The following is an 11055-nucleotide window of genomic DNA, read 5'->3' on the forward strand; positions in this document are numbered from 1 at the left end:
GGAGACCCACAGCAGGAGACCCAGGAAGACCCGCCAGCCGGTGGTGCGGGACCGCGCGCCACCCCCACCGGCCACTCGTCCTTCCCCCCGCGCGTCCTCCCGCCCTCCGTCGCGGCGCGCGCGCTCACCGATGAAGAGGATGGGGAAGGTGATGAAGAGCAGAAAGACATGTGGCACCACATTGAGCGCGTCCACGAAGCAGCCGTTGTTGAGGACGCCTTGGTCCACCCGGTAGGCGGCCGAGTGGTTCTCGGTGCCGCAGAAGGCCAAAGGCATGGTGGCGCGCGCACGGGCTCGGCTCCGGCTCCGCGCGCCTCCCGCGCCTCTGTCCCTCGCAGCACCCTGGGCTCCCGCAAGGCCCGCCCCGCCCCGCCCCCACCTGCCGCTGGGCCCCGCCCTTCCAGATGCTCTTGTGGGGCGAGGGTGGGGTCTCACCCAATGCGCACGTGCGCTGTCTTGTGGGGCGAGGCGGTGTCTGAGTGGGAGTCGTAACCAAGATGATCCGGTGAGCCCGAAGTGCGTGGATCTGGGATTCCCGAATGTAGATTCGCTGGAGCGCGGCTCAGCTGGATGTAGATCAGAGGGGTCCCCATGGGAACAGAGTGACACAAGCCCGCATCCGATTCAGTCCAAAGAAACTGTAAAGAACTTGAACTTAGGAGGGTGCTTGGGAATTTCCCAAGTGTCTCTGACGCGGGGTCACAGAGTGACCTCATAGCACCAAAAATTCAAGGTGTCCTTGCTAGCCAGTGGGAAGCTGGCCTGAACCCAGCTCTCTTCCCTTGTGGTGATTAGGGTTTTTTGTTTGTTTGTTTAATGATTTGTTTTACGGTGGGTGGGTGGGTGGGTGTGTGTGCGTGTGCGCGCGCGCGCGCGCGCGCGCGCGCGCGCATAGATACCAACAGAGGCCAGAAGTGGAACTTGGATCCCCTGGAGCAGGAATTATTGGTGGTGGTTGAGAGCTGCCTGGCATGGGTGCTACGGAGAACAGAACTCTGTCTCCTCAAGAGAACTCACAGGAGTACCATTAATCACGGAGACAACTCCCTAGTGCCTGATAGTTTTGAATAGTCCACTTGTCACAACCTAGAATCAATTAAGGACGTCAATTGAGCAATTGCCTAAATCAGGCTGGCCCGTGGGCATGTCTGTGGGTAATTGTCTTGACAATTAATTGGTGTGGGAAGACCTAGGCACTGTGGGCAATACTATTTCATGAACAGAGCCCTGGACTGTGTAAGAGTGGAGAGAACTAGATGAGCAATAGGAGAGCAAGCAAGGATCAGAGAGCAAGCAAGGGAGGACCAGAGAGCTAGCAAGGGAGGACCACAGAGCTAGCAAGGGAGGACCAGAGAGCTAGCAAGGGAGGACCAGAGAGCTAGCAAGAGAGGATCAGAGAGCTAACAAGGGAGGACCAGAGAGCTAGCAAGGGAGGACCAGAGAACTAGCAAGGGAGGACCAGAGAACTAGCAAGGGAGGACCAGAGCGCTAGCAAGGTTGGACCAGAGAGCTAGCAAGGGAGGACCAGAGAGCTAGCAAGGGAGGACCAGAGAGCTAGCAAGGGAGGACCAGAGAACTAGCAAGGGAGGACCAGAGAACTAGCAAGGGAGGACCAGAGAACTAGCAAGGGAGGACCAGAGAACTAGCAAGGGAGGACCAGAGAGCTAGCAAGGGAGGACCAGAGAACTAGCAAGGAAGGACCAGAGAGCTAGCAAAGGAGGACCAGAGCGCAAGCAAGTGTGATCCAGATGTGTATTCTTTCTGATTTTGCTTGTGGATGTGATACTATAAGCACCTGTATGTATCCACTCCCAATGCCCTGAATTCACTGTGTGGCCCAGACTAGCCTCAAACTCACAACCTTCCTCCCTTAGACTGGAGTTTTCTATTATTCTATGTTTCCTCTACATTTTCTACATCATTCTTTGTGCAGTTACATGCTGGGCCACTGTCGTCTCTTTCAGTAGTTCAGTCATGGATGCATAAACTTTCAGGCAACTGAGGACTAACGGGGGGGGGGTGGCGGTGGTTGGGGGCACATACTAGTCTAGATTGCCTACTGCTGTCATCAGCTCTCAGGTGCCATCAGTCACCAGAGGTTCTGCTGCTGTGTGCACAGTGGCGCCACCTAGTGACAGTTCTCAGAGCACATTCCCATCGTGAGGCAGCACAGGACCAGACGGTATTCCCTGTTCTGGCTCTGCCACAACTTCTTGTGTGGTATGGGGCCAGTCACCTTTCTGAGCTTCAATTTCCTCATTTCTGAATGGGAGGAGGAAGTCATGTAAGTTGGGATGAGATCAGGGGACCAAAGGGGTTTAGCACACAGGGGAGGCAGGCTCTCTATGCTCATTCGAGTGTCTACAACTTCGTCCTATAACACCAAGACCCTACACTTGCCTCACCTAGGTCCTTACAGCAGACACAAGGTGTGGCTAAGTGTAAAGTTCTAGTGAAAAGAGCTGCAAGTGGATGGAGAATGTTTGGTCTGCAGTCTCAGGGACCCATTTACCTCAGGGACACATGTGGCCGCCAGGGAAGTCCCTTCTCAGCTGGATCTAAAGTGAGACCACACGGCCCCCTGCCTGACACATGGGTTCTCTTGGACAGCATGGTATCGGCTGCCCAAAGAGGTGCTCTGTAGCTGCCATGGGTGTGTGATAGGATTGCTTTGTACCTGGGTTTAAAATCACCTCAAATGCCCATCAGTACAGGGCCCCTGAAAACATAAGGAACCTGCCTGGTGATGTCCTTCCCGGGGCTTCAGTGTGGCAAGCACAGAGAACATGGACAGGGAAACGTCTCGCAGACACAGGCATGGGGGAGCATGTGCTATGTGATATCCTTTATGGACTGACTTGTCCGTGTCCATACAGTGAAGGGCGGGCCTCTGGGCTTGCTAACCCTGGAGATCCTGCCACTTCTCTCGCAGCAGGCCCTGGGAGAGTGCTCTAAGCAAAGGTACCCCACTTTGACAATTCTCAACCGTCCTGTGGCGGAACAATAACTGACCTGAATGTAAGAGTCTAGATTCTCACTCCCTGGCAGGCAGGGTGGGCGTGGCTCTTCTGGGGCTGATGTTGCTCAGGCCTTTGTGTGATTAACTGGGTAACTAGTGACCGCATCAGAGGACATCTTCATGATGAGAAAGTCAGCAACGAAATAGGAGGCAATTTGGGCGATGACCCTTTCCAACAACCCCAACCAACGGGCTGGTTAAAAACAAAAGCAAATGAACAACAATACCAAGCAACCAGAGCTTCCAGGGACTAAGCCACTACCTAGAGACTATACATGGACTGACCCTGGACTCTGACCTCATAGGTAGCAATGAATAGCCTAGTAAGAGCACCAGTGGAAGGGGAAGCCCTTGGTCCTGCTAAGACTGAACCCCCAGTGAACGTGATTGTTGGGGGGAGGGCGGCAATGGGGGGAGGATGGGAAGGGGAACACCCATAAAGAAAGGGAGGGGGAGGGGCTAGGGGGATGTTGGCCCGGAAACCGGGAAAGGGAATAATAATTGAAATGTAAATAAGAAATACTCAAGTTAATAAAAAAAAATAAAAAAAAAAAACAAAAGCAAAATTCAGTGTGTATCCATCGTGTCATAGTTTACTTACTTTGCTCTGACCAAAGTGACTTAAGGAAGGGTTTGAGGGCACGGTAAACCATGGCGGGGAGGTGTGGCAGTAGGAACACAAGGCTGCTGTCCAGTTGCTTCTGTAGTCAGGCAGCAGAAGGAGTGGATGCTCCACGCTCTTTCTCTTTATCATTGGTTTCGTCCAGACTCCTCGCCCATGAGATGGAGCCGCCCACGTTCCCGATGCGTCTTCATATTCCTTGTCAGCCCATTCTAAAACCTCCTGCACAGGTGTGCCCGGAGGCCCAGCTCCTCTTCGGGGATCCTAGATCCTGTCAAGAAGATGGCGCTGAACGGTCACTCCCATGCTGTAGAACACGGTGGCAGAAGGATGGAGAACAACGTGGGGACCGTTGGTACCAGTGGAGAAAGACGCTTCCTCCTGCTCCCTTCAGCCCTATGGGTGTGAAGCTGTGTCTAGGTGGGAAGCAGACAGACAGTGCTTCTGTGGTCCCTCAGGGGAGCTGAGAATAGACGAGAGGACTGAGGACATTTTCTCTGGAACTCTGGGAGCATCAGCATCTCCACACTTTGCCCTGGGTCAGGAGAGGAGAGAAAGTCCACATGGTGCCTGGCTATCTGCTTAATGGAGAGGTGGCTAGGGACTTAGAGGGTGTGGGTAGATTAGATAATTCATATAGATCATGCCAGGTTCCCTCACCTCAAGGAAAAGCCACAGACTGAGGGAGGCGGGGGTTCCTCAATCCTAACATGAATGGACGCTTGGTGAGTCAGCCTGCCCCCGTCTCTTGACACCGTGAACCGGGAGAAGAGGGGAGGGAACTCTGGACAACCAGGGCTAACATTATTTTCTGTTGCCTGTTGTGACAAGGATATATATATATATATATGTATGTATATATATATGTATGTATATATATGTGTATGTATGTATATATATATATATATATATATATATATATATATATATATATATATATATTGCTCTTACTAGTTAAGAGTGTTTGCCTGTTTGAGACAGGGTATCGTGTAGTCCAGGGTAGCCTCAAACTTGTTGTCTTAGTCAGCAAGAGTTTGGCTGTGGAGAGACGCCATGATCTTGGCAACTCTTATGAGGGAAAGCATTGAATTGAGGCTTGCTTTTAGCTCAGAGGTTTAGTCCATTGTCATGGCGGGAAGCATGGTGGCACTCAGGCAGAAGAAGTAGCTGAAAGTTCTACATCTGGATCTGCAGGCAGCAGGAAGAGAGAGACTCTGGGCTTGGAATGGGTTTTTTGAAACCTCAAAGTCCATCCCCCGGTGACACACTTCCTCTAGCAAGGCCACACCTCCTGATCCTTTCAAACAGCGCCACTCCCTGGTGACCAGTCACTCAAATCTATTAGCCTATGTGGGCCAGTCCCATTTAAACCACCACATTTACTATGAAGTCAAGGCTGGCCTTGAACTCCTGATCTTCCTACCTCAGTGTGCCTAGGGCTAGGATTACAGACATATGTCACTACACCCAGTATCGCTAGTGTTTCCATCTAAGAGGCAGTCTCTCTATAGTCACCCAACCAAGACGGGCGATTCCTGTATACGATCTGTGTTATAGTTGAATGGAAAAATGCCCTCACAGGCTCACATGATTTAACTTTTGGTCCCCATCTATTTTGGGAGGTTATAGGGCTGTTGGGAAGTGGGATCTAGGTAGAAGAAGTGGGTCGCTGCAGAGTCGCTGGAGAGCAGAGACCTAGCCTTGCTTCCTGTCCCTTCCCTCTGTTTCCACACTGCTCCTATAACATGACCAGCCACCTCATGCTCCTCCATGCTCCAAGTCCCTTGCTATGAAACACTGTAGCCCCTTAAACTGTGAGCCCAAACAACCCTTCATCCTGGTTACCTAGCAGTTCGAAGACTCTAAAGGACAAGGTCACATTCTTGTTTCTTTTAGACCCTAATTTCCGAGCTAGTTCCGTGAGATCCCGGAAGGTGCTGGCTGGTCGCTCCTCAACCCCCATTCCCCAAAGCATCAGATCCCCACTGGGTGAAGCTGAAAAGGAAATCCCCCTCTGACCGCTGACATTCACCTCTGGTAGGGCCTACCACGGACTTGGCTGTCAGCCTGGAGGGATGGCCCAGAGATGGGCTGAGACCAGTGACCTGCCTCCTTCCACCACCTTCCTCCTTCCTAGAAAGTGTGCCTAACCTGTGGCTTGGGGGGCACATGAAAGCCAAGATGGCCGTGAATGAAGCACACATCTACAGATGATAATTCATATTTCACTGACAGCTCAGCCAGAGGGACCTTAGCTCCGGTTTCCTGAGGCTGCCTGGGAGATGATTGGCTCGGGACTCACTTGCGCGATGACTTCCAGTCCCATGGAGGTCTGTACTATGGAAGCAGGGTGTCTGGCCAGCTATGGGATCATGGGTGCATCGACCTCCTCAAGCTTCATCTAGAAACAGGAGGAATCATCTCTCTCACATGGTTCATAAGTCAGAAACCGCAACAGCAGAGGGCGGGGCACCTCATGCTTGAACTCCCAATGTGCTAAGTTTAAAGAATTGAGCCCCCCACAGTGTGCGGCGCACTTCCAGCCATCTCTCCTCGAGGCAGATGCTATGAACATCGTGACACAGGGCAGAAACAGGCCGAGAAGAAAGGCCAGTGGTCCAAGGTCCCTTTGCAGACTAGGCAGCAGAGTGGGGCTTCCTTCTTGGAGCATTCTTCTGAGACACAGGTATCTGGCATGGGGAGGGTAAAACCTCAAGGCAAAAGGAAGGGCAGATGTTTGGAAGGGGGTGTGATGAGGCAGGGGTGTGTCTGAAGCAGTGTCCACAGAGCAAGCCCCAGTTCTAATTTAGCTTTGTCTGGGCAATGTGTGCCTGTCAGTAATGGACATACCTAATATCCTTATCACAAAGGAATGAACGCTTATGTCTCCCAAGCCTAAGGCCCAAGCAGTGGCATTAGGAGGCAGGACCTCTGGGTGATGATTGGATCAGGACTCACATGCACGATGACATTCATGCTTTTATAAGAGGCTCCAGAATGTTCATTGACATGTTCTCGATGAGCGTTTCAGGGAAAGGCAGCTGTCTGAGGAAGCAGGTTTTAAGTAGTCTTAGCATCTCTTCCTGGCTGTCTTAGTTGGGTTTTACTGCTGTGAAGAGACACCGTGACCAAGGCAACTCTTACAAGGAAAACATTTCATTGGGGTTGGTTTATGGGGTTCAAAGGTTCAGTCCGTTATCATCAAGGCAGGAACATGGCGGTATCCAGGCAGGCATGGTGCAGGAGGAGCTGAGAGTCCTACTTCTTCAACGGAAGGTTGCTAGCAGAATACTGTCTCCCAGGCAGCCAGGACAGGGGTATTAAAGCCCATGCCCACAGTGACACACCTACTCCAACAAGGCCACACCTCCCAACAGTGCCACTTCCTGAGCCAAGCATCTACAAACCATCACACTGGCCTTGTACTCTGTAGTCACCAGAACCACGAGAAATAAGTCTGCTATTCCAGCCAATTCATGGTACCTCTGTCATAGGGGCCAGAATAGACTCAGATGCTTGTGCCCTGACTAAGGGGGCTATAGCAGTACTGAGGCTGGGCAGCCCCTTGACTGTGATGCTGTGGGAGGAAACCCCTTCAGCGAAGACTCCTCCCTTCAAGTGGACACACACCTTGAGGCAGACTCACAGCCTTGAGCCAACATATATCTGCTCTATAATTGTACTGTGTAAGTGCTCCCTTATGACCTATAGCCAAATCTATTTTTAGCTGTAATGTGTACATTAAAAATTTAAACCGGCGAGTATATTTAATGTTAAGGTAAAAGCGACCCCAGTGGTTTCGAGAGAAATGTTGTCCTTTCCTCGGGAGCTTGAAAATCATAACAAATTTTTCTCTTGTCGTGGAGACCAGCTCCTGGAGGGATGGGGATTAGGGTGTTGGGGAGGGCTGGATAAGTGGAGATACTGTTTGTTCATCTAATGGGAGGAAGACCCTGGTTCAGCCAGTGGGTGCTGTGAGCCGAAAAGAGAAAGTCAGCGACAGGCATTCATTCTGTAGTTACTGTGTACAGATGGCCTTCCTCTGCGACCTACAAAGTGGGTGGTACTGTGTCCCTGAGAATCGGGCCCAGAGAGGCTAAGTGACTTGCTGTAGCTCACACAGCCCAGTAAGATACAGAACTTCTGTTAGAACCCAGTGTGGTTGGGTCTAGAATCTGTACGCTCTCTGTTCCAGTGGCTTTCAAAGTGTCCCCAGCATTCATTGGAGCTTTGTTGGGTGTGCCCATTCTCGGGACACCTCTCTACCATACCGCCTCCCATAGGGACAATAACAGGTAGCCATCCCTGCTCTCAGGACCCACGGTTTGAATAGGAATGGACCCCAGAGACTCATGTAGTTGAATGCTTGACCCTCAGGAAGGTGTGGCCTTGTTGGAGTAGGTGTGGCTTTGCTGGAGGAAGTGTGTCACAGTGAAGGTGGGTTTTGAGGTCTCAGAAGCTCGCCTCAGTTTAATTCTTGCTGCCTATGGAGCCAGATGTAGAACTTTCAGTTCCTTCCCCAGCGCCATGTCTGCCTGCATGCCGCCATGCTTCTCGCCATGCTGGTGATGGATTAAACCTCCAAACTGTAAGCCAGCCTCAATTAAATGTTTTCCATCATAAGAGTTCCTGCGGTCATGGTGTCTCTTCATAGCAATAAATCCCAAACTGAAACAGTCTGGTTGGGCAAAGAAGAGGAAAGGAGAAGAGAAAAGGAAGGAAAGGGAGGTAGATTGGCTGAGCTTGGGGGACACAGCTTTCTGGGAGCTTCGGGGGAGCATGGTGGTGGCATGTGCCCAGTCTGCCTAGGTGACAAAAGGGAGACGATGAGAGAATTGCTGAAGCAGGATGAGAATCTCAGAGAAAGGCCATGGAGCACGATGTAGGGGAGGAGGCTAGACGGCTTGTGCTCCATAATGTCTAAGCACGGCCTTCCCCATGTAGACACATCCCTGAAAAATGCCCACAAGTCATCTGTGACACCAAGATGTCCTTGTAGAGGGGACAGCATCTCTGCTCTTCCTGCCATCCAGTAACCAGCTTCTAAGTCCTCCTTCTATGTTCTTAACACTGGCCTCAAGTGTCCTTTCCAACTGACGACTTCTTTGCCCCGTTCCCCGCCATGGTGACTCCACTGAAAGGCCTGTCCCTTGGCCCCAGACCTGTGTTCAGTCCCCAACATTTATCATCCAGCCTGGCCATGATTCACACGTGGGTCGGTCTCCCCTGCTGCCCTGGGAGCATAGCACTGCAGTTGAGGCTCGTGAAGCGTTGGCTGTGACAGAGTTAAATAATCCCCATCAATATTTGTTAACTGGCTGGATGAATGAGTGGACAGACGAGTGACTGACTCAATCAGGGACCGTGTTTACCCTCGGGTATAGCAGCTGTTCGCTCACTCAGTGAAGTGGAAAATGGATGTTTATGAACCCGGTTCAGCTCGCTCACTGATATACATGATGTCATTATGCTTTCTTTGCTTTTAGCAGATCGCTCCTTGCTTATTTACTGATGCATTTATACTAAGTGCTGGGCACCATGCGAATTGTTGGAGAAAAACTGGGGTGCACAGTGCATGCATCTAAGAAGCCGTTTCACCCTTGGGGTGTTCAGTACCTCACTGTCTTACTTAGAGTTTTACTGCTGCGAAGAGACACCATGACCACGGCAACTCTTATAAAAGAAAACATTTCATTGGGGCCTGGCTTACAGTTCGAGGTTTAGTCCATTATTATCAAGGCAGGCAGCATGGAGGTGTGCGGGCAGACAGAGTGCTGGAGGAGGCAAGAGTTCTACGTCTTGATCTGAAGGCTTCAGACTGTGTGCCACAGCGGTCACAGTTGGAGCATAGGAGGCCTCGAAGTCCACCCCCACGGTGGCATGCTTCCTCCAATAAGGCCACAGCTTTAATAGACCCACTCTCTATAGTCCAAGCCTGCAAACACTTTAGTCTATAGGGTTATTCCTATTCAAAGAACCACACTCACTATTCAGGCTTTTTTCTTTTTAAATAGTGCACACATATGTGCATGAGCATGTGCGTGTGGGTGTGTCCTGTGTGCATATGTAGGTATGTGTGAATGTGGACATACATTTGCCATTGTGAACATATGGGACCAAGGACAACCTCAAGTGTCTTTCTATCCTGAGACAAGATATGTTTGTGTGTGTTGCTATGGATACCAGGAAGCTTCCAGGGATTCTCTTGTCTCCACCTCATATCTCACTATGCCTAAGACACAAATCCACTCCATTCCACTCCGCTCCACTCTCTGCGGCTCTGGGGATCTGAACTCAGGTCCTCATGCTCGCACAGCACACTCATGCTCGCACAGCATGCGCTTTGCGCCCTGAGCTGTCTGCCCAGCCCCATGCTTCAGGCTTTTGTTTATCCTGTTTTACTGTCACGGTGGATATAAGCTCTTGTGAGTGAGAGGCACTTTGGAAAATCTGATAAAAGCCTTGCAATCCCTCCTGAGATTGCAAACCTTCTCTAAACCTCTCCACAGACTCAGACTTGGAACCAGCAGGTCTGTGGAAGCCAGGCAGTTGGGTGGCAGCTGTTGGGCGGTATCAACGGTTTTGCTCCGTATCAGGTAGCATTTGGCTCTGTGGTACCTGAACGCTGAGCCTACACAGTAGACTCTGCCTCCCCGGCCCTAGAGTTCCCCTTACCTGATAGACAGTCCACAGTCAGAGTGGGCACCTGTGCCCTGTGCAGGCAGAGGGAGAACCTCTGCTGTGGTTGCTTTCCCAGCATGCCCGAGGACACTCTGCCAACCTCCCACCAGCCACTTTGTGTGTGTGAGCTGTGCTGAGATCAAACTTCCAGATTTCTCATGCTCATGTAGGAAGCCCTGGGGCCTCAGAGATTGGAAATCTGGTGTGAAGACACCGCTTTCGCATATCCTGGAGACACTTTGTCCTTTGTAGCCACGAGGATCAGACTGGAGCTGTCTGTCTAGGTGATGGTTCTGTTCCATTGGGGTCAGACATCATGCTTCCAAGCCTGTGCCCTCTGAAGCACAGTCACAAAGAGTCACGGGGCTGATGGGTAGCAGCGTTAGGTGAACACGGGTGGGTATTCACACTGATCCCACAGCTGAGGGCAGGAACTGCTCAATGCCCATCGAGGATAGGTTGGTTAGATAAAAGGTGTTCTGTATACACAATGGGGTATGCAGCACCCATCTTTAAAAGGAAGGAAAGGAGAGCATTCGAGGGGGGACTGCCTAGTGTGTGAAACCCCCGAGTACCATCTCCAGCACCACAGAGAGGAAAAAGGAAAGTAGGGTGAAATCTCGACACATGAACCAATGTGTGAACCACAAGGGCATAATTGCTCTTTAAAAAATTGTTTTGTAATGAGGGAGGGCGATATAGCCCAGTGGGTAAAGGGGCTTGTCACCAAGCC

At 51.2% G+C, this 11055-nt stretch overlaps 1 protein-coding gene across 6 annotated transcripts in view; it reads right to left on the bottom strand.

Moving 5' to 3' along the window:
* The window catches only part of Abcc8 (ATP binding cassette subfamily C member 8), an 81281-nt gene extending 80647 nt beyond the window's left edge, over positions 1-634 (bottom strand). For 3 of the 6 annotated variants that reach the window (NM_001412033.1, NM_001412034.1, NM_013039.3), the window contains exon 1: positions 129-344. In NM_001412033.1, the coding sequence (NP_001398962.1) occupies positions 129-276 (148 nt within the window). In that variant the 5' untranslated portion in view covers positions 277-344. Of the gene's footprint in view, positions 1-128 lie in introns of all 6 variants that reach the window. The other 3 variants (XM_008759320.3, XM_063281903.1, XM_039101882.2) reach the window with 3 other exon arrangements.
* Positions 635-11055: the final 10421 nt, after the last annotated feature.

The sequence above is a fragment of the Rattus norvegicus genome, chromosome 1 (assembly GCF_036323735.1).
Source record: "Rattus norvegicus strain BN/NHsdMcwi chromosome 1, GRCr8, whole genome shotgun sequence".
In the NCBI taxonomy this organism is placed as follows: Eukaryota; Metazoa; Chordata; class Mammalia; order Rodentia; family Muridae; genus Rattus; species Rattus norvegicus.